The sequence below is a fragment of the Hypanus sabinus genome, chromosome 8, assembly GCF_030144855.1.
Source record: "Hypanus sabinus isolate sHypSab1 chromosome 8, sHypSab1.hap1, whole genome shotgun sequence".
NCBI classification, from domain to species: Eukaryota; Metazoa; Chordata; class Chondrichthyes; order Myliobatiformes; family Dasyatidae; genus Hypanus; species Hypanus sabinus.
Genome location: NC_082713.1, coordinates 37,773,839 through 37,798,419, shown reverse-complemented (window position 1 = coordinate 37,798,419; position 24,581 = coordinate 37,773,839). Strand labels below are relative to the sequence as shown.

Genomic DNA, 24,581 nt, shown 5'->3' with positions numbered 1-24,581 from the left:
CCAGGCTCCTGCTGTTGATTATTAGTCAGAGGCTGCTGTAAGGGTAGGTGGTGTGAAAGAAATTTTGCAATTGTCATTGGAAGCCAAGACTGAAGTCTTGGAGTAGCATTCTCATTTAGCTATGGAATAGTGAAAGAGTATGGCAGCTTGCAGTGCTGTGGAGAAGTATGAAGAACTGACTTGCAGCCCACAAAATCGACAGCTGATAATAAATATTGAATTTTTAAATAGAAAAAATCAAGTAACTGTAGGCAGAGCAAAAATCAGAACTGCAGTTCTAAAGACTGGTAGAGAAAGGTAGAGAAAGCAAGTACTTGTTTCAAATAAAACAAAGGTTTAGAGAAATAAAATGCAAAAAGAGAATGCAACATTATATCTCTCCAGCATTTCTATTGTTACAAATATGCTAATTTGCCTTAAATGAATGATGGCAATAATTCTGTTGTGTACCAGGTAACAAGTTGAATGTCTGTCTAGTTAATCTGTTTTTCAATGGTATTGATTTAGGGAAGGGGCCAGGTTATGCTCTTTTTGAATTGTCCCATGGGATCTATGAATCCAATTTTTGACATTGATTTTAATTAAATTATTTTACTTGAGTTACTGTAGTCATTAGTATAGAAGACTGACATATGTATACATAACTTAAAAAAAGGTATTGGATGAATTAAAATCTCAGAGAAGATTTCAGATGAGTAACAGTCAACATATGGAGTATGTACTAATATCCTTAATATTCAATTATCATGAAACCTGAGGCTTATTTGTTCATCACCTGAGCTAAGTAGAAACACTAGATTTCAAATTAGTTACTATAGAGACAGAGATAGTATCAAGCCCTGTATTGAACATACTGCCTTTTCTATCATAACACCCAATGCTGGAAAAAAAACTGTTATTCCTCCTGAAAATTTCCAAGGTGTTACTATTACAGTGCTTCATTTTATCCAGGGTTTCATGTTTAAATTCAAATGTAACTAATTGACAAGCTACATTGTAAAATCATAACTAAGATTAAAAATGTTTATCTCTGAAATTAAAATTGGAGATCGGTCTTGTATAGATCACATCTTCCATCTGGTGAAATTAACCACTCAGTGAAATTAATTTCTTTTAAAATAGTGGACCTAACAGCTGTGATCTGTGCCCACATGTTACTCTCTGCTGTTACTCTCTTCCTGCAGTGTTGCTTCAAAACAGTTTTTTCCTGAGACATTCAGCTTTACTCCCAAGTTGCTGTTGTTATTAGTCAGATACTGCTGTTAGGGTAGGTGGTGTGAAATAAATTTTAAATTGCCAATGGAAGCCAAGTCTGAAGTCTTGAGGTAGCATTCTCATTTAGCCTTTGAACAGTGGAATAGTATGGCAGCATGCAATGCTGTGAAGAAATATGAAGAACTGATTTGCAGTCCCACAACATTGACAACTGATAATAAATATTTATTTTCAAAACTGGAAAAATCAAGTAAATGTAGGCAGAACAAAAATCAGAGCTGCAGTTCTAAAGAACAGGTAATTGAAAGGTAGAGAAAGCAAAAAGCTGAAGAATCGTTTAGAAAGCAAAGGTTTAGAAAAATAAAATATGAAAAAAGCCTCATTTCATCTCTCTGGTGCTACCACTGTTACATATGGGGTAACTTGCTTTAAATGAATGATGGCAGTAATTCTGTTGTGTACAAGGTAGCAAGTAGTAAGTTGAATGCTTGTCTAATAAGTCTGCTTTTCAATGTTGTTGATTTAGAGAAGAATGTTGATGGGGTTGTACTCTTTTTGAATAGTCCCATGGGACCTATGAATCCAATTTTTAACAGTGATTTTAATAAAGTTATTTTACTTGAGTTACTGGAGTCATTAGTACTCCAGTAACATACTTCTGTACTAACATAATTCTGTATGTTACTACAGAAGACTGACATATGTCTGCGTAATAAAAAAGGTTTGGAATGAATTGAAATCGCAGAGAAATTTTTGGCTGAGTAACAGTTAACATATAGAGTACAGTGGCATGCAAAAGTTCGGGCACCCCGGTCAAAATTTCTGTTACTGTGAATAGTTAAATGAGTAGAAGATGAATTGATCTCCAAAAGTCATAAAGTTAAAGATGAAACATTCTTTTCAACATTTTAAGCAAGATTAGTGTATTATTTGTGTTTTGTACAGTTTTGGAGTGGGTGAAAAAAGGAAAGGAGCACCATGCAAAAGTTTGGGCACCCCAAGAGATTTGAGCTCTCAGATAACTTTTACCAAGGTTCTCAGACCTTAATTAGTTTGTTAGGGCTATGGCTTGTTCACAGTCATCATTAAGAAAGGCCAGGTGATGCAAATTTCAAAGCTTTATAAATACCCTGACTCCTCAAACAATCAGCAGCCATGGGCTCCTCTAAGCAGCTGCCTAGCACTCTGAAAATTAAAATAAGTGATGCCCACAGAGCAGGAGAAGGCTATAAGAAGATAGCAAAGCATTTTCAGGTAGCTGTTTCCTCAGTTCGTAATGTAATTAAGAAATGACAGTTAACAGGAACGGTGGAGGTCAAGTTGAGGTCTGGAAGACCAAGAAAACTTTCCGTGAGAACTGCTCATAGCATTGCTAGAAAGGCAAATCAAAACCCCCATTTGACTACAAAAGACCTTCAGGAAGATTAGCAAGCTCTGGTGTGGAGGTGCACTGTTCTACTGCAGTGACACCTACACAAATATGACCTTCATGGAAGAGTCATCAGAAGAAAACCTTTCCTCTGTCCTCACCACAAAATTCAGCATCAGAAGTTTGCAAAGGAACATCCAAACAAGCCTGATGCATTTTGGAAACAAGTCCTGTGGATTGATGAAGTTAAACTAGAACTTTTTGACTGTATGTTTAGAGAAAAAAGGGTGCAGAATTTCATGAAAAGAACACCTCTCCAACTGTTAAGCATGGGGGTGGATCGATCATGCATTGGGCTTGTGTTGCAGCCAGTGGCATGGGGAACATTTCACTGGTTGAGGGAAGAATGAATTAAATGAAATACCAGCAAATTCTGGAAGCAAACATCACACCATCTGTAAAAAAAAAAGCTGAAGATGAGAAGAGGATGGCTTCTACAACAGGATAATGATCCTAAACACACCTCAAAATCCACAACAGACTACCTCAAGAGGCGCAAGCTGAAGGTTTTGCCATGGCCCTCACAACCTAAACATCATCGAAAATCTGTGGACAGACCTCAAAAGAGCAGTGCATGTAAGATGGCCCAAGAATCTCACAGAACTAGAAGCCTTTTGCAAGGAAGAATGGGTGAAAATTCCCCAAACAAGTATTGAAAGACTCTTAGCTGGCTCCAGAAAGCATTTACAAGCTGTGATACTTGTCAAAGGGGGCGTTACTAAGGACTGACCTTGCAGTGTGCCCAAACTTTTGCTTTGGGCCCTTTTCCTTTTTTGTTATTTTGAAACTAAAAGATGGAAATAAAAAAGTAATCTTGCTTAAAATATTAAAGAAATGTGTCATCTTTAACTGTATGCCTTTTGGAAATCAGGTCATCTTTTACTCACTTAGATATTCATAGTAACAGAAATTTTGACTGGGGTGCCCAAACTTTTGCATGTCAGTGTGTGTTATATTATTCTTAATATTTAGTTATCATGAAAACTGAGAGATATTTGGGTTGTGAAGAAACACAGGCATCAAAACTGTTTAAAAAAAGTAAATTTGTACTAGCTGATTTCTATAGATGCCACATTTCTGTGGCAGGGATTTAAAATATCTAAGACATGAACATGTTTACGTCTTCCAGTGAATAATTTGAATTTATAAATCAAACTTTCCAAAACTCATGTCTGTTTTCCAATAGTCTGCAAGTCGAGTGATGGTTTTGTGCATGTGTTAGACATTCAATTTATCACCATCAACCCATCACTCTTCTCCTCCACCACACGTCTGGTTATACCTTTCACGTTTTTTTTGCATTACTATACTCCAGTTAAAATATATATTGATATAAATGTTGTAGTTTTAAGATTTCTATGCTGATTCTGATCTTGCCAACATTAAGCAATCGTCATCGACGTACAGAACAGGAGGAGGATGAAGAACTGCTTTCTGAAAGTAAAAAGGCATCGAATGTGTGTGTTCGATTTGAAGAATCACCATCCTGTAAGTATGACCATGATTTGCTGAGTGGTGTTACTAGATTTAGGGATCATGTATTCATAAATGTGTTGCAAGTTTTTTTTGTTGTACATTGAATCTACTTTTACAAACATTATATACTTCTATCGAATTAAATCGTTCTTTTGAAAAACGGTTTGAAAGAAATTTAACTGTGCAGTTGCAAAACAGTTCCTATGAGTGGTGCTATTGCATTTACAGTGGCCATTGATACTGTAAACACAACCTGGCCCAATTACAGTCATTTTGTTCATTCTGCCTTTGCTATTTAGATTTTTACAGAAGGTCTTTCTTGAAAATGATTTGAACATAAATAATGAGTATCTAGCCTGAGCCCTTGTAAAGTAATTGACCAGTATTAATTATTAGGTACTTGTACAATACAGAATCAGCCTCCTCGACCCACTGATTCAATACTGACCTGACCATCAATCATCCATTGCCATCAATTCTACATTAATTCCATATTCTTTTATTCTCCCCACACTTTCCCTCTGATATTTTTCACAATTTAAAGCTTAGGTATGTAAAATCTCTATGTTGAACACATTAGGTTAATAGTTTCAGTAACATAATCAATTTTTGACCATATGTGAAATCCAGTGTCATTTTAACTGCAGAGAATATACCACTTACAGATCAGAGAGCTATGTACACTACACATATATACACAAGTTTGTCCATTGAAACAAAGCACAAACTTTTGAATTACTATATTATAGAATATGGGAGTTGTAGCAAGACCATATACAGTATAATCTTGTTGAAATGTATAAAATTCTTATGAGTTTGGCTGGTTTGATACAAGAAACCAGGTTGGTGATTCTAGAAGCAGTTGTCAAAATAAGAAAAAAATAATTTTGACGGCAAAATGAGAGGAAATATTTTCACAGAGGAGAGTGAAGATGGAATTCACTACCCAAGAAGGTAGTGGAAGCTCAGTCAGTGTTTTAAAGTGAGAAATAAATAGTTTTTTTTTGGATATTAAGGGAGAGGGTGATATGTGATTGTAAAAGGGAAGTGGCAGTGATGTAAAATGTCAGTCATGATCTTATTGCCTAGTACGGGGTGGGCAAACTTTTTGACTTGTGGGCCACAAAGGGTTCTAAAATTTGACAGGGGGGCCGGACCAGGAGCAGATGGACGGAGTGTTTTGGTAATACACCTCATAAGAGAAAATAAAATATCATGGGATATGTAGAAAACATGTGCTTTAATTTCAATTGAAAATGAACAAATGCATTACAACAAAATATCTGTCTTTGAAGTCCCATGGTATTTAGCTATTTATTGAAATGACTTTTAAAACACTGAAAATTAAACGAATAAAATACAGCTTTTTTAAATAGTAACAGTTATTATTTAAAAGCACTGAAAATTCTGTTATCCTTCAAGATATTATCATCGATCTGGGGGGTGGAGTTTCAAGATGGCGACGTAAGCATCTGCCTTTTAGGCGCTCTTTATTTTTTTAACTATAATCACCCTTTAATTAGATCTTTTCGAACTTAATCATATGAGTTGCTACCTTTGATTGACCTTTTTTCCTAAAATAATAGTTGATCTAATCTTGTCAAACCTAAAATGGCTACAAGTAAGAAATCGGCTAAGGATCCTGTATCCATCGACGCAATTTCTGGTCTTTTGGACATTAAACTGGATGTTAAATTTGCGGGTATGGAAGGTAAATTGGACAATAAACTGGATGCTAAATTTGCGGGTCTGGAAGGCAGACTAGAAGGTAAATTGGACAGTAAACTGTTAAGTTTGGAAAGGAGGATTACTACGAAAATATCCGATTTTGAAGGAGTTGTTAAATCGCTTGAAACTAAGTTTCAGTCGCAGGCGTTAGTGGTTCAGCAGCTTGGAAATAAGATCACGACTCTTGAACAATCAATTTGTGAAAAAGCACGTACAATTGAAGTGTTAGAGAAGAAGATAGAGTCGACTGCTAAAACTTTAGATCAGTATAAGTTTAAAATTACTGATCTTGAAAATCGTTCTCGCAGACAGAATTTGCGCATCATCGGAATTCCCGAAAAAGTTGAGTCCGGTGATTTAACTGAATTTTTCTCTAAATTACTGTGGGAAATTTTCGGTGGTGAAGGTTTGAAAAATGAACCTGTTATCGACCGCGCTCACAGAGTTGCGAGGCTTTCGTCTGTGTCTGATAAACCACGAGCGGTGATTGTTCGCCTTCATTATCCTCGTGAGAAAGAGCTTCTAATTCGGTTAGCTCGTAAAAAAGGTATGATCTCCTTCAAAAATTACTCATTTCGAATTGTTGAGGACTATTCGTATGAAGTAATGAAAGCCAGGATCGCTTTTAAACCAGTGATGGCAGAGATTCATTCGATTGGATTTAAACAAGCTTTAATGTATCCAGCGAAGCTTAGAATGGTGCTGCCCGACAACAGTCTACACTTTTTTAACACTCCTGAAGAAGCGAAGAAATTTGTTGAAGAATATCGATCCTCTAGTGCAACTTGAACTATGAGTTACATTGAAGATTTTTTTTTGGAGTGAGGATGCCATTTCATTTTAAGTTTTAACCCTGGAAGTTGGGTTATAACTTTTTATTTTGAATTATGGGTCTGGGTCTTTTTTTTTACTACTATTATTATTGCTTATAGATGCTGTTTTAATTTTTATAATATCCTTCTTTATACACGTTTGTATTTTGTAATAATGAATTATTTTTTCAAAATGTCGTTTCTTCTTCCCATAAGTCTTTACTTTTTATAAGCGTTTATTTGCTTGCCTGTATTTAGAAATGGAACAAAGGTTTTGAATTCTTTTTTTTAGTCTTTTTTTTTATATATGTTGTAGTCTATTAAATCCTTTTTTTTAAAAAAAAAATTCTATTTTGATAACTTTTTTTTTACTAAATTTTCTTATTAGATTGCTGAATTTATATTCATATTTTGTAATATGGCTTTCTCAAAATGTCGTTTCTTCTTCCCATAAGTCTTGGCTTGTGAAACGTCATCTTTGTATCTGAATATGGAATTTCTTTTTTAAAGGTGTATCACATTTTTAAACTTTAATGTTCATTTTTTTTTATTAATGATTTTTCTGGTTTTACTATTTTAGTTTTTTTTTGACTTGTCTGATATGTGTGTGTATGTGTATGTATATATATATATATGTAGGTATATATATTTTTTTTTGCAACTCTATATTTTAATTAGGGTGTTATATAGTTTTTTCTTAAAAAAATTTTCTTATGGAGCTGCCATCTTGAAATGGGGGTAATATTAGTATTAGTTTATGCGCCTGCCGCTTGGCTTTCTTTCAAAGGGTGGGGGGAGGGGGGAGGGATCTTTTTTCATGCTTTTGCTTTTTATTTTTTTGCTTTTAGTTTATGGGCTGACTTTAAATTGTTAATATTGTTGAGGTGTCAGGATCTCCGGTTGCTCCTGAATCAATTTTCCTTCTTCCTAAATTGTGGGTTATGTGTCTTTTTAACCTTTTATGATACACACAATTAATATTGGTATGATGGATAAATCTATTAACTTTATCTCGTGGAATACTAATGGTTTAAATCATCCGATTAAACGTAAAAAAATATTTAAAGTATTCCATAGATTGAACGCTAATATTATTTTTGCACAGGAGACCCATATTAGGAGGGAGGATAATCAACGTTTTTTTAGGTTCTGGAAGGGACAACAATTTCACTCAAATTGTACCGCTAAAATTAGGGGTGTGTCTATTTTTATAGACGCCTCAATTTCGTTTACACATTATGAAATTATTTCTGATCCACAGGGTAGATTTTTGTTGATAACTGGTTCACTTTTTAATCGGAAAGTTGTTTTAGTTAATATTTATGCTCCAAACTTTGATTGTCCTGAATTTTTTAAACGTTTATTTACTTCTCTTCCTAATTTGAATGAATATATGTTGATTATGGGTGGAGACTTTAATTGTTGTTTGAATCCTTCGATGGATAGATCTAAACCTATTCGAACTCTTCCGAATAGATCAGCTTTACTTATTAATTCTTTTATGGTTGATTCTGGAATTACTGAAATATGGCGGTTTTTGAACCCTAAAGATAAAGAATTTTCATTTTTTTCACATGTATATCATAGTTATTCTAGAATTGATTATTTCCTTATTGATCATCGTTTATTAACAGATGTTATTGATTGTAAATACGATTCTATTGCTATTTCGGATCATGCGCCTTTGAAGTTATCTATTAAGATTCTGGACTCTTCTATCAATACTAGATCTTGGAGACTTAATGCTACTTTGCTTCAAGATCCAGAATTTATTACCTTCATAAAACAACAAATTGACTTATTTTTTTCAACAAACTATAATGAAGAGATTGACAAAGGAATACTTTGGGACTCTTTCAAGGCTTTTATTCGTGAACAAATTATTTCATATTCCGCTGGTAAAAGAAAACAAAGATATTCAGATATAGCTTTATTGGTGGATAAAATTAAAGAAATTGATAAGATTTATTCCGTTACTCCTACCAAAGAACTTTATAAGAAGAGAGTTGAGCTTCAAATGGAACATAGTTTATTATTATCTTCTTCAATTGAGAATCAATTAATTAAGACTAGGGCTCAATTTTATATTCATAGTGATCGAACTGGTAAATTGTTAGCTAATCAATTAAAAGCTATTTCGACTAAGCGACAAATTATTAAAATTCGTAAACAAGACGGTAATTTAACTACTGATTATAAAGAAATCAATAACACTTTTCAAGATTTTTATAAATCTTTATATCAATCAGAATTTGACGGTGACCGGTTTACGATGGATAATTTTTTTAATAACTTGAATATTCCTAAACTGATAGATGAAGATTGTAGCTTGCTTGATGCTCCTATTTCTATGGATGAAATAAGAGAGGCTATCTCATCAATGAATTCAGGGAAAGCTCCTGGTCCTGATGGTTTTATTGTAGAATTTTTTAAAACTTTTTCTTTATTGCTTTCTCCTTGGCTATGTGAAATCTTTAATGATGCGTTTGTTAAGAAGAGATTACCTCAATCGTTTTATGAAGCTACTATCTCTCTAATTCTTAAAAAAGATAAAGATCCTACTTTATGTGCATCTTATCGCCCTATATCATTATTAAATGTAGACTCTAAGATTCTTACAAAAATTTTAGCCATTAGATTAGAAAAGGTATTACCACAGATTATTTCAGAAGATCAAACTGGTTTTATTAGGAATCGGTATTCCTTTTTTAATATTAGAAAATTGATTAACATAATTTATACTTCATCACCTACAACCCCAGAATGTGTTATCTCATTAGATGCTGAAAAAGCCTTTGATAGAGTTGAATGGACATATTTATTTAATGCATTGAGAAACTTTAATTTTAGTCCTAATTTTATATCATGGATTAAATTAATATATTATAAACCTGTTGCTTCTGTTCTTACAAATAATTATAGATCCTCTTTTTTTCAATTATCTCGTGGTATGAGACAAGGTTGTCCTTTAAGTCCTTTATTATTTAATATTGCATTAGAACCTTTAGCTATTGCTATTCGTGAGTCTCCTAATATTTTTGGTATTACCCGTAATGAGAAGTTATACAAATTATCGCTTTATGCTGATGATTTGTTGTTATATATTTCTAATCCTAGTAGGTCTATTCCTGCTATTTTATCCTTGTTGGCTCAATTTGGTAGCTTTTCTGGTTATAAGTTAAACTTAGATAAGAGTGAGTTATTCCCTTTAAACGCGCAAACTTTATTGAGTGATAGGATGCCATTTAAAGTTGTTACTGATAACTTTATCTATTTAGGTATAAAAATCACCAAGAAATATAAAGATTTATTTGGACTGAATTTTTTACCTATGCTTCATCAAATTCAGCAACTTACTACAAGATGGTCTCCCTTATTTTTATCATTAGTTGGTCGGATTAATGCTATTAAAATGATGATTTTACTGAAATTTTTATATTTATTCCAAGCTTTACCAATTTTTATTCCTAAATCTTTTTTTGATAATATTGATTCAAAAATTTCCTCATTTGTGTGGCAAAATAAAAATCCTAGGTTAAGCAAAAGGCAATTACAAAAGTCTAAAAAAGATGGTGGTCTAGCTTTACCTAACTTTAGATTTTATTATTGGGCGAATAATATTCGTAACCTAATGTACTGGAAACTAGATTTGGATTCACCTGTGTGCCCACAGTGGGTAAATTTGGAATGTAGTGAGGTTAAGAGATATTCTATATTTTCCGTTCTTGGTTCTTTTCTTCCTATTGATTTAGCCAAATTCAATAAACAGATATCTAACCCTGTTGTTAAACATACACTACGAATTTGGTTTCAATTTCGCAAATTTTTTAATCTGAAAAACTTTGCTCTGGACAGCCCTATTTTATGTAATTTTTTTTTTAAACCTTCATTGACAGATCAAGCTTTTAGTATATGGAAAAGGAAAGGTATAAAATGTTTTCGTGATCTTTTTTTTGAAGGTACTTTGATGTCTTTTGATCAACTATCCAACAAATTTGAATTACCTAAATCTAATTTTTTTAGATACTTACAAATTAGAAATTTCTTACATAAAATTCTTCCATCTTTTCCTAATTCAACTCCATCGGATTTTTCAGATTTGATTTTTACTTTTAATCCTTGTCAGAAGGGATTAGTAGCTTTTATTTATAACATGATTATGAAGATACAGCCAGAAATATCGGATAGAATTAGACAAAAATGGGAAAAAGAACTTCGATGTAATATATCAACAGATAAATGGGAAAAAATTTTACAAATGGTTAATTCCTCCTCTATTTGTGCTAAACATGCTTTAATACAATTTAAAATTGTACATAGAGCTTATATGTCTAAAGATAAGCTTGCCCGATTTTATTCGCATATTAATCCTCAATGTGACAGATGTCACTTAGAAGTGGCTTCATTGACTCACATGTTTTGGACATGTCCCACTTTACATAACTATTGGAAGGACATTTTTGATGTCATTTCCTCAGTATGGAATATCGATTTACAACCCCATTTTATTACTGCAATTTTCGGTATACCAAATGAAGATGGCAATCAGCTTTCCCCTTCAATCAGACGAATGATTGCCTTTGTAACATTAATGGCCAGAAGGTCTATATTACAAAACTGGAAAGAAGTAAATCCTCCTACTATATTTCAGTGGTTCTCCCAAACTATTTCTTATTTGAGTTTGGAAAAAATCAGAAGCACTATCTTTGATTCTTCAATTAAATTTGAAGAAACCTGGGGACCATTTATTCGACACTTTCATATGAATTAATTTGGCCTATTTCAGATCCTTTTCTCTACTTATCCTTGTTCAGGTATGGAGTTCCGGAGTTCTTTTCTTGACACCTTCATATATTTATAAAGTACTATTATTGCCCATGTTAGTTATAGTTTAGTATTTTTTTTTCAATATATATTTTTTCTCATATATAATCTCAATTTTTTTTTTTCTCTTTTTTTGATGATTATTTTTGTTTTTTTTTCATATATATTTATATAGACTTGATTGATTTATGTACCTTTTGTTGATGGATGTTTTAATAGGATATTATTATCCTATTACTAATGTAATCTCAAGTTTATTGAATCTGTAATCTATTCATTATTATGTGTTGTTTTTTTTTAATATATGAAATTTAATAAAAAGATTGAAAAAGAAAGATATTATCATCATCACTCTCCTCCTGACTGTCTTTATTTCAAAAACGGTAGGAGATGCAGGTCTACTTGTCCTGCTCCTTCTTATTCAATTGTCCCCTGTGCCAAAACTCAACAACGACCAGCACAAAGACAGAACAGTGAGAGCGCGCCAGTATGCAGAGCGCGTTATTTGATCTGGAGCGCATTTTTTATTTTGAGAACGTACATGCACCTGCGCACTACTCATGTCCATCACTTAACAGAAATGACATGTAACATGTAAGGCTTATTGAAAAAAATATTTTCAAATGCATTTTTTACATAACACAATGAAGAAACTTATTTTTAATTTCAGTGGGAACAGTGTTGTTGGTCTCCCTTTTTAGCCAGTGCATCAAAGTCTGGATTTAGTTTTGTTGTGGCGCTTCTCAGGATGGATCTGAGGTGTTGGTCAGTTGACTTGGATCTGTGGCTGGCTTTGTTGATGTCCATGACGCTGAACGCCTGTTCACACAAATAGGACGAGACGAACAAAGAGTAAAGCGCAAATGTGGAGTAATACGCTGCACCTCAACAAAGGTCAATGTGTAGCGGTGTGCTACATGCAGTGCTAAAATTACGACACGGTGTCGGTAACTGCAGTCGAAGAAAAAAACTTTATTCGAAATCCCCAGCCTCACTTTTAAGCCTCCCTCAACCTGCCCCCCCGTGGCACAGAGGCTCCAAAGCTCTGTGCTCGCAAACCCCCGTAGGCCATCTCCCTTAGCCGGAAGGCTGGCTAATTGTGAGCCGGTTCGGATGTGCCAGGAAATGGGTCGCCACAAATGTATATAGAGTGCGTCATCTATCGGGAAAACGCCAGAATTGCAGGGAAAAATGTTAACAAGGTTTATTAATATAATTTCATCAAATTCTGCGGGCCGGATTAAAAAGCTTAACGGGCCGCATATGGCCTGCGGGCCGTAGTTTGCCCATGCCTGGCCTAGTATGTCAGGGCTACCCTTGCTTCTGTCTCTTATGCTCTTGTAAGTATTGAATCCCTAACTAGAAGTTGAGAACTCGCATACCATTCTTGGTCCACTCATCTCATCTCGGGTTTCAACCTGTTTGTTCAGTGGAGATAAAATTGCTGTCAGCTCTCAAAGCTGGTGAACATTGTACTGTTCATGTACTTGCTTTCTCTTGACTGTAACGGTGAATGATTGTCATTTTATGGGAGACTATTTTCATTGTTACTTCCACTCGATAGAGTCCTTGCTGAAGGTCAGAGTATATCTATCTAAAGAGCTGTTGAAGTAAGGTTAGTCCTCGTGCGAGTAATTAATTTGAAATCTTATTTCATACTTTTCTCGAAACATTGCCAAGACAAAGTTGAAATCCCAATAATTCTGTGAAAATTATGGGACTCTTTGGCCCTGTAGTCCAAATAGTGTGTTATTATAGTCATTTGAGACAGAGGGCTGCTGAAATCACATTATTTTATGGATTTAATCATCGTACAAGTTTTTTTTTTATCTACTGGAAGCTGCACTGAATTTGCTAGTTTGTAAAAAAAGGAATTAAAGTCAACCATTTCATTTCAAATTTTCTTTGAATTCTAGATGTGAAATCAGGAACCCTTAGAGATTATCAAATACGTGGATTGAACTGGATGATTTCTCTTTATGAAAATGGAATTAATGGTATACTTGCTGATGAGATGGTAAGGAAGAGCATTTTTATTCAGTTCACCTTTGTATCAGTGCAAAATGTCAATATTTAGCTGATGTATTGGGATGCCATGCATAAACCACTTCAGTATTGTAATACACCTGATAAATTGTCCTCAATATGATTGAAAACAGTGACTTGATTGCAACTAAGGTATATTGGATCCAAATGATTATTCGTAGATTAGACTGTTTAATCGTTATTTCATTTGTAGTTTAACAATTAATTATCTACTTATATTTTATATTATTACTTATCTACAAGTAATTGCTGCCTCGTGATCACAGTGCATATATGCAGTTTTTCAATGTGTCCCCTAGTGATTATATTTGTATAATTCTGGGAAGTTCTGGAAGCTTCTTGGTGCTGTATTATTTAGATAAGAGCTTTCTCATTGGTTGAATCTTATCTACTAGTTTGAATGGGATTTTCCTTATCTGTCAGTATCAAAATTGCTGACCACAAGTCAGTACCATGTTTGTCTCTTGACTTTCCTTCTCTTCAATCAGTACACCTTTATCATAGTCAGTTTCCAACTCTCCTTGTTCTGTTAGCACTTTATAAAACAATCATGAAGCAGCAACTTTTGTGCCTCTTTCCTAACTTCTGATTGAAACATCAGAACCCAGTAATTGGCATGGTCAGCGAAGAATGGTTGCAAAGTTTAAGGACTTAGAATAATAACAGCAAAAGTGGAATTTTTAACACTCAACAAAAGAATTTAAGAACTTCATCTGATGTAATTTGTCAAAGAGAAACAACTTGTTCTGGCTCCTGTACATCAGAAAATACTGCATGGCTATTTTGAAGAAAAACAGATCTGTAAAAATTATATGGAAGTCCAGTAGAGCAATGTGCAAGCTGGTAGGGCGCAGATTAAATACACAAGATGGTAGAACATCAAAAAATATTAAATCTTACAAGCAGCAGAGTGTGAATAAAAAAAATTAATGTGTGCAAGCCAGTAGAGTTTGTCAGAAAACTTAAATATGTGCAAGTGGAGCACAGAGAAAGCTTAAAATTTCAGTTACAACCTGTTAGTAATTTGAGATTGCGGTCCAAAAATTATAAATTGTATAGGAATTAAGATCAAATCAAAACATTGGCAAAAGTAGTGAAACCTACTAAGAGCTCTTAACTGAATAAAACTTTCAGTTTGATTAAAATTAATGGAAAAGTCTGGACAAAAAATGCCAGCAATGTTAAGTTTATTAAGAATAAGAAGCCATGCAATAAAATGTAGAGAATCATTGAGGGAAACGGAAAACCAGGAATGGCTGCTTGTGATTTATGGGTAAGATCTGGCGTTCTGCGCTGGGAAACAGCTCACAGTCTCCTGACACCGTGACACTATCTGAAACCCAAGGATGGGCATGACATGGACTCTACAGCGACCCCTATCAACTCAACTGAGGATGATAGTGATGAAACAACAAGATTAAAAGCTATGTTACCACATACAAACAAGCTGGATGAACTCAGCAGGTCGGGCAGCATCCGTTGAAAGGAGCAGACAACATTTCGGGCCGAGACCCTTCCTCAGGACTGAAGAAGGAGGGGGCAGGAGCCCCATAAAGAAGGTGGGGGGAGGGTGTAAAACCAATCAGAGGAAAGATCAAGGGGTGGGAGAGGGGAAGCAGAGAGGGGATAGGCAGGAGAGGTGAAGAAGGAAGCTAAGGGGAAAGCACTATAGGTAGTAGAAGAAGGCAGAATCATGAGAGCTAGGCAGCTAGAAGAGGAGGCAGAGTGAAAGTGTGATAGGGGAAGTGAGAGGGAGGGAATTACCAGAAGTTGGAGAATTCAGTGTTCATACCAAGGGGCTGGAGACTACCCAGATGGTATATGAGGTGTTGCTCCTCCAAACTGAGTTTGGCCTCATCATGGCAGTATCGACATATCTGAATGGGAATATGAAGCAGAGTTGAAGTGGGTGGCAACCAGGAGATACTGTCTGTTGTTGCAGACGGAGTGGAGGTGCTCGACGAAGCGGTCCCCCCAATCTGTGTCGGGTCTTGCCGATGTAGAGGAGGCCGCACCGGGAGCACCGGATGCAATAGATTATTGAGCAACACCTCATGTACTGTCTGGGGAGTCAACAGTCCCTTGGTATGAACATCGAATTCTCCAACTTCCAGTAATTCCCTCCCTCTCCCTTCCCCCATCCCACTTTCACTCTGCCTCCTCCTCTAGCTGCCTATCACCTCCCTCATGATTCTGCCTTCTTCTAGCACCCATAGTGCTTTCCCCTTAGATTCCTTCTTCACCTCTCCTGCCTATCCCCTCCCTGCTTCTCGTCTCCCACCCCTTGATCTTTCCTCTGATTAGTTTTCCACCCTCCTCCCACCTTCTTCAGTCCTGACGAAGGGTCTCGGCCCAAAATGTTGACTGCTCCTTTCAACGGATGCTACCTGAACTGCTGAGTTCATCCAGCTTGTTTGTATGTGTTGATTTGCCCACAGCATCTGCAGTGTACTTTGTGTTTAAAAGCTATGTTGCAACTTGCTCCAGTAGAGACCAAGGGAGTGAAGGCACACAGGACTGAAGATGAAACCATTGCTAATCAATGTATTGACAATCTAATGGCAGATACATCAACTATTGTTCAACCACACAATCTGTTGAAAGGCAGTAAATCCTCAGATGCCCCTATGACTCTTAATGAAGAACAAATGAATGTGTTTCAAACGTTAAAGGTGACATTGTATATTGCATCTGCATTAAAATTTCCTAATACAGGTAAATTATTTACCCTGTATGTCAATGAGAAACATGATGGCAGTCTTAACTCAAGAACATGGAGACTGATGGAGTTCTGTTGGTTATTACTCTGCTAAAAATCTGATACTGTAACTGAAGATATGATAGTTTCTGGAACTGAAGTGCCAGCATCAGGAAGCAATGCTCCTGGTACCTCTGTTCAACAGGCAAATCTGAAAGCTCTGATTGAAGCCTGTAAGTTGGGAGAAGAATGATGAGCTACTAACTACACTGATTCTTGATTTCTTACGGCTACAGGGCCTCCAATCAAGAATGACCAACTAGTACAAGAACTCATGAGTGGTGTAGATCTGCAGTCAGAAGTTGCTGTATTAAATTGTAAAAGCCGCTCCAAAATGACCACAATGGAAAACCATGGAAATGCATTTGCGGGTGAAATTGCAAAAACTGCAGCATGGAAAGGGGTAACTGAAGTAAAATAAATAAAATTACCAAGACCATATTCAGTGAACCTGCCAGGAAAAGTGGGTCTAAATGGAGAATGTTGGGAAGTTAAACAGTGATGGAATATGGAGGTGTGACATTAGTCACAGTCTGGTAGTTTGCTTTCTTATCTGGCACAGCACATACAATCCCTTGGACATATTTGTCACTTCTGGGAGCCCTCAATCTCAGAGAGGCTGATGTACACATTATAGCAGACAGTTCAATTCTCATGTGAAATTAACTCAAGCTGTCCAGCCTGCTTCTTAACAGGTTTCTACCACTTGCAATGATCCACCAGAAGGAGGACCCTCCCTGGTTCCTGGCAAGTGTTCCTGATTCAGGAACCACGAGGAGCTTGATAGGAAGGTCCTAATGAAGTGCTGTTAATTACTAATTCAGTGGTGAAGGTAGAAGGCAAAAGTAAGTGGAAACATGCCAACTGCTGCAGAAGAACTAAAGTGGTACCCGACGAGGACAGCAAACGGTGAAGTTAACATGCTCGTGACCTCTTGATCTAGTGCATACATTGCTGGGTTACAGGGAGTAAACCACTTGATCTACTGTGTACACTGCTGGGCTACAGGGAGTAAACCTCTTGATCTAGTGCTTACATTGCTGGGCTACAGGGAGTAAACCTCTTGATCTAGTGCATACACTGCTGGGTTACAGGGAGTAAACCTCTTGATCTAGTGCATACACTGCTGGGCTACAGGGAGTAAACTTCTTGATCTACTGCGTACACTGCTGGGCTACAGGGAGTAAACCTCTTGATCTACTGCGTACACTGCTGGGCTACAGGGAGTAAACCTCTTGATCTACTGCGTACACTGCTGGGCTACAGGGAGTAAACCTCTTGATCTACTGCGTACACTGCTGGGCTACAGGGAGTAAACCTCTTGATCTACTGCGTACACTGCTGGGCTACAGGGAGTAAACTTCTTGATCTACTGCGTACACTGCTGGGCTACAGGGAGTAAACCTCTTGATCTACTGCGTACACTGCTGGGCTACAGGGAGTAAACCTCTTGATCTACTGCGTACACTGCTGGGCTACAGGGAGTAAACCTCTTGATCTACTGCGTACACTGCTGGGCTACAGGGAGTAAACCTCTTGATCTACTGCGTACACTGCTGGGCTACAGGGAGTAAACCTCTTGATCTACTGCGTACACTGCTGGGCTACAGGGAGTAAACCTCTTGATCTACTGCGTACACTGCTAGGCTACAGGGAGTAAACCTCTTGATCTACTGCGTACACTGCTGGGCTACAGGGAGTAAACCTCTTGATCTACTGCGTACACTACTGGGCTACAGGGAGTAAACCTCTTGATCTACTGCGTACACTGCTGGGCTACAGGGAGTAAACCTCTTGATCTACTGCGTACACTGCTGGGCTACAGGGAGTAAACCTCTTGATCTACTGCGTACACTGCTGGGCTACAGGGAGTAAACCTCTTGATCTACTGCGTACACTGCTGGGCTACAGGGAGTAAACCTCTTGATCTACTGCGTACACTGCTGGGCTACAGGGAGTAAACCTCTTGATCTACTGCGTACACTGCTGGGCTACAGGGAGTAAACCTCTTGATCTACTGCGTACACTGCTGGGCTACAGGGAGTAAACCTCTTGATCTACTGCGTACACTGCTGGGCTACAGGGAGTAAACCTCTTGATCTACTGCGTACACTGCTGGGCTACAGGGAGTAAACCTCTTGATCTACTGCGTACACTGCTGGGCTACAGGGAGTAAACCTCTTGATCTACTGCGTACACTGCTGGGCTACAGGGAGTAAACCTCTTGATCTACTGCGTACACTGCTGGGCTACAGGGAGTAAACCTCTTGATCTACTGCGTACACTGCTGGGCTACAGGGAGTAAACCTCTTGATCTAGTGCTTACACTGATGGGCTACAGGGAGTAAACCTCTTGATCTAGTGCATACACTGCTGGGCTACAGGGAATAAACCTCTTAATCTAGTGCTTACACTGCTGGGCTACAGGGAGTAGACCTCTTGATCTACTGCGTACACTGCTGGGCTACGGGAGTAAACCTCTTGATCTAGTGCATACACTGCTGGGCTACAGGGAGTAAACCTCTTGATCTACTGCGTACACTACTGGGCTACAGGGAGTAAACCTCTTGATCTACTGCGTACACTGCTGGGCTACGGGAGTAAGCCTCTTGATCTAGTGCATACACTGCTGGGTACAGGGAGTAAACCTCTTGATCTGGTGCTTACATTGCTGGGCTACGGGAGTAAACCACTTGATCTGGTGCATACACTGCTGGGCTACAGGGAGTAAACATCTTGATCTAGTCCTTACACAGCTGGGCTACAGGGAGTAATCCTCTTGATCTAGTGCATACACTGCTGGGTACAGGGAGTAAACCTCTTGATCTGGTGCTTACATTGCTGGGCTACGGGAGTAAACCACTTGATCTGGTGCATACACTGCTGGGCTACAGGGAGTAAACATCTTGATCTAGTCCTTACACAGCTGGGCTACAGGGAGTAAACCTCTTGATCTACTGCGTACACTGTTGGGCTACAGGGAGTAAACCTCTTGATCTACTGCGTACACTGCTGGGTTACAGGGAGTAGACCTCTTGATCTAGTGCGTACACTGCTGGGCTACGGGAGAAAACCTCTTGATCTAGTGCATACACTGCTGGGCTACAGGGAGTAAACCTCTTGATCTAGTGCTTACACCGCTGGGCTACAGGGAGTAAACCTCTTGATCTAGTGCTTACACCGCTGGGCTACAGGGAGTAAACCTCTTGATCCAGTGCTTACACAGCTGGGCTACAGGGAGTAATCCTCTTGATCTACTGCGTACACTGCTGGGCTACAGGGAGTAATCCTCTTGATCTAGTGCATACACTGCTGGGCTCCAGGGAGTAAACCTCCTGATGTAGTGCAATCACTGCTGGGCTACAGGGAGTAAACCTCTTGATCTAGTGCTTACACTGCTGGGCTACAGGGAGTAAACCTCTTGATCTATTGCTTACACAGCTGGAATAAATCACTAACCAGCCAGAAGACCTCAAGCAAGTCGACAACTACTGGACATTATGCAGTTCATTCTAATATTAGTTGTTATTTTTTGCCAATTTCTCCGATTTATAATGAGTCATATTATTCATGCCAATATGCCTTTTCATAACTTAAATCTTTTTTTCTTGCTTTATGATGATCATTAATAGAATATTTCAAATTTACTTTGTGTCCCTACTAATCTGCCTGACCATGACATAATCCTAAAAATACTTGAAGAATATATACCCTTTGATATTTCTCAACTTCGATAGTTTTTTGAATATTTTATACTTATTGTTGTTACCAGAAGTTTTTCTTCCTGTGAATTTTCATTTCTAAATGTGTAATTTAGAATGAAAGGGGATATTGTTGGATCCAACTGTTTATTCTTAGATTAGACTGTTTAATTTTTATTTTCTTTACAGTTTAACAATTAATTATCTGCTTTTATCTCATATAATTACCTATATAAAAGTTAACTGCTTACTCTGCTCTCTAGTGGTCGCAGTGTATATTTGCAGTTGATAAACATGTCCTCCAGTGTTTACGGTACTGTGCAAAAGTCCTGGGCACCCTAGATTTTTTTAATAATAGATTTAGTTTTTTTGTCTTCTACAGTAGTGTGTCAGTGAAAAAGAGCACATTTCAGATTTCCAAATACTAATTTTCCAAAAAAATTAAATGTTAGTGAAATTTTTGTATTTCATTAAAGAAATTAACATACCACTTAACATACCATTAATAGACCACTTTTCAAATAAAAACTTGAGTACTTTGTAGGTATATAGCTCAGTGCATGATTAAACAGATAACAACCAGGTGCTAATAATCATTGACATAATGAATAAACTGTATCTGAATCAGAAATAGGTGTTGAAGGAATAAAACTAGAAGGACAAGCAACTGAAAGGTACGGATGTGACAGGTTTAATGCTCAAATCATCAATTCTTACTGCACTGTAAGAGTGGGCACAGCAACAAGACACAACGTGGCAATCCTGCAACAGCAAGGCCTCTCCCAAGGAGAAATTATTTGGCAGAATAGTATTTCAAGGTATGCTGTCAAAGAAGAAGCTCAAAAAATGGGCAAGGTTGAGGACCAGAAGCTCAATGGTTGGCCACAGAAACCGAGTGCAGCAGATGGGAGATACATCAAACTGATGTCCTTTCTAACTTGGAAGATGTCCAGCACTGCTATCAATTCTGAACTCATCAAAACTGCTGGAACCCAAGTGCACCGCTCTGCAGTTTGGAGAAGTCTTGTCATAAGTAGTCTTCACAGTGCTAGTAGTCTTGCTGCTAAAAAGCAAGTCACCTGAAGTGGAAACAAAACCAAGAGACCCACCTACGGACAAAATACTGAACAATGGCAGCAAGTGCTCTGGAGTGACACATCAAAATTCGAAATGTTTGGTTCAAGCAGGTATTTTGTATGTAAAAGAGATGGAGAGCACTACATGGATGACAGTGGACAACAGTGAAGCATGGCAGAGGTTCCAAGGAAGTTTAGGGCTGCATTTCTACAAAAGGATGTGGTGATCTGGTCAGAATTAATGGAATCCTCAATGCTGAAAAGTACAAGCAGTTTCTCATCCATCACACAATACCATTAGACAGGCGCCTAATTGGTCCTAAACTTCATTGTGCAGCAGGACAAAGACCCTAAACACACAACCAAGGTCATAAAGGACTATCTTCAATGGAAAGAAGAACAAGAATTTTGCAACAGATGGTAGGGTCTCCATGGAGCTCTGATCTCAACATCATCGAGGCTGTCTGGAATTACCTGGAGAGACAGAAGCAAGTGAGATAGCTAAAGTCTCTAGAAGAACTGTGACAAGTTCTTCAAGATGGTTAGAACAACCTACCAGCCGATTTTCTTATAAAACTGCTCGACTGTGTACCTCAGAAAATTTAATTGCAGTTTTAAAGGCAAAGGGTGGTCACACCAAATATTGATACGATTTAGTTTACTGATTTTATGGTAAATATTTTGATATTTTGTAGCTTTAAATTCCATTGAAAGCATTTTTGCTTTACAGATTTTTTACATGTGCCTAAGACTTGCACAGTTCTGTATATTGATACAGTTCTGGGAATTTCTGGAAGCTTTTCTTGGTGCTGCATTATTTGAATAAGTTTTCTCATTGGTTGACTCTTATCTGCAAATTTAAATGGAATTTTCCTTATGTATGCATATTTAAAAAAAAGTGGACCACAAGGCAGCGCCATCTTAATCTCTTAGATCTTCGGATTCTCTCTCTCTTCAATCAGTAGATCTCTATCACTGTCTGTTTTCAACAGTTATGTTTTGTGCCTCTTTCATGACTTCTGAATGAACCTTAGATTAAAACATCAGAATCTGACTAGAGGCTCAATTTCTTAGTCCAGAAGCTCTTCATAATTTGTTAGAATGAACAGTCCCATTTCTGTTGTATGAAGACCACCGAACTGAGTCTCGAAGGAAACAAGATGCTTGCCACGTAGTGATATTAGCTCCTCTCTTTATCAATACTCTATGTGAAAATTGTTGCAAACATTTTATGTGTTCAAATTGCCTTCTTTGTTCAAACTAAAGTCACTGATAATTTTCCTCTAATTGTATAAAAAGAAACCCAGAAATCAGCTGTTTGGAATCCAAAGCAAAACTGTTGAGATACAGAGGCAGTTAACCACTAAATGGGAGCATCCATTTTTCCTACTATAGAGTGCCACTAATTTTGAGACCAGAGTTCACCGTTGTGCTGTACATCTTGCACTGTTGTAAAAGCAAATTTGTTTAGCCATTTCAACAAGTCAGAACTCTATTATTAAATTAAGAAATTCTGCTTATAAAGTTTTGTTTATTTTTCATAATTCTAGGGTCTTGGTAAGACACTACAGACCATTGCATTGCTTGGCTACCTAAAACACTACAGGAATATACCTGGGCCACACATGGTTTTGGTGCCAAAATCCACATTGCACAATTGGATAAAGGAGTTCAAACGCTGGGTTCCATCACTACGTGCAGTTTGCCTTATTGGAGACAAAGATCAAAGGGTAGGGAAAATGTTTTAAGAATACTTGTCTGTATGTCTGTCTTATGGTATAGAAATTAATATTTGGGCATTCTTTACATAGAAGATTTGAGAATAGTTATTATTTGGGGAAAATGAGTGTTTCTCCTAGTTCCCTTCTGGGGTTTTGAGATGTGATTTCAGGGTTTTATCAGCCTTTCTCAGCTAAACTTCAGTAGATCATTCCTCATAAAGGAGTAAAGTGGCAGATATTATCCATTTTTGTGATGAAGACATTGTTGCTGATCATAACTGACTGTGTTGTTGATCACTTATTTCTGAGAACAAATGCTGCCTGACCTGCTAAATATTCACAGCATTTTCTCTGCTTGCATGCAGAATTCAGAGGTTCAAAATTCACATGCTCATTAAAAGGTCCACAAATGACAGTTCTGTGCCTGTTTTTATCCCTTCCTTAAGAAAAGTAATTAACTGCAGATGCTGGGAATCGGGTCAGGCAGCACCTGGAGCTGAAATGAACAGAGAATAGTGAAAACACTCAGCAGACAGGCAGATATATTGAATGCTAGCATAATGTAGTAATTATTTCTCCTTCCTAAACTTGGGTCTTTAAAGTTAATTATGCCTTTTTCTATTACTAGACCAGCTGAGAACTCACTCAGCAGAAACTGAGAGATGAACTTTAATCACTTTGTATTTTGTAACTTCCGCAAACATAGTTTGCTTGCATGAATATATGTACATCTGTTCCTTCATCATAATCACAAACTTTTTTTGTGATACATTTCCAGTAAACAGGATTATAATCATTTTTAATTTGTTATATTAGTTAAGATATGAGAAATATTAGAGGCTGTTGACAGTATGAACTGTCAGAAGATAATCAAAGTGGTGCAGCACTAGGTCCTTCTGCTACCTGATGCCTGGTCACCACTTGGGCCAAACTAACAAATGCACCAGTTATGCCTGCAGGATATTGTAGACTATATTGCCCAAAAGGTAATATGATTGTGGGTCCAAGCAGATGAGTTCATTCATTTTGCAAGGACCCCTTAAGCAAAATTGGAAATGGAATTGGTTTATTGTCAAATATACCAAGATACAGTGCAAATCCTGCCTTGCATGCTGTTCATACAGATTAAATCATTACACAGTGCACTGAAGTACAAACATTTGTATAATAAGGTAAAACAATAATAATACAGAATAATGTGTAACTTACAGAGAAAGTGCAGCACAGGTAAACAGTTAAGAACAGGATCATAACAAGATAGATTGTGAGGTCAAGAGTCCTGTTTTATTGTACTAGGGAAGCATTTAATAGTTTTGTAACAGCAGGTTAGAAGCTGCCATTGAGTGTGGTGGTACGTGCTTTCAGGCTTTCATATTTTCTGCCCAATGGAAGAGGGGAGATGAAATGAGGGAATATCCAGAGGTGAGTTCTTTCATTATACTGGCTGCTTTATTGAGGATGCTGAATTACATCCTAGGGTGTAGTGGGACACATCATCAGTAATGTAACCTGGGGCCTTCGAGTGTATTATGTCTTCATACACACTTGCCCAGATGATCCACCCAGGATTCATCAGGCCCCAGCAGCACTGGTCCATGGGTCACATCTCTTGATCCATAGCCACCTTGAGCGTCACTCAGCAGTTTCTGTGATAGTCCTGATTGCTCTTTGCAGCCCCCATAATGCCATGAAGAGTGTAGGTTCTGTGCAGTGATCAGCTAGCAAAACCTCTACACCTCACCTCTATTGGCTCACATCGTAACTTCCAGCCCTGTCTTTGGCACAGCTCTACCCG

The 24,581-nt window shown here is 37.3% G+C and overlaps 1 protein-coding gene across 3 annotated transcripts in view; it reads left to right on the top strand.

Moving 5' to 3' along the window:
* The window catches only part of smarca1 (SWI/SNF related, matrix associated, actin dependent regulator of chromatin, subfamily a, member 1), a 111,611-nt gene that overhangs the window by 35,981 nt on the left and 51,049 nt on the right, over positions 1-24,581 (top strand). For 2 of the 3 annotated variants that reach the window (XM_059976961.1, XM_059976962.1), the window contains exons 5-7: positions 4,032-4,132; positions 13,401-13,501; positions 22,616-22,795. In XM_059976961.1, the coding sequence (XP_059832944.1) occupies positions 4,032-4,132; positions 13,401-13,501; positions 22,616-22,795 (382 nt within the window). Of the gene's footprint in view, positions 1-4,031; positions 4,133-13,400; positions 13,502-16,533; positions 16,692-22,615; positions 22,796-24,581 lie in introns of those variants that run through there. The other variant, XM_059976963.1, reaches the window with a different exon arrangement.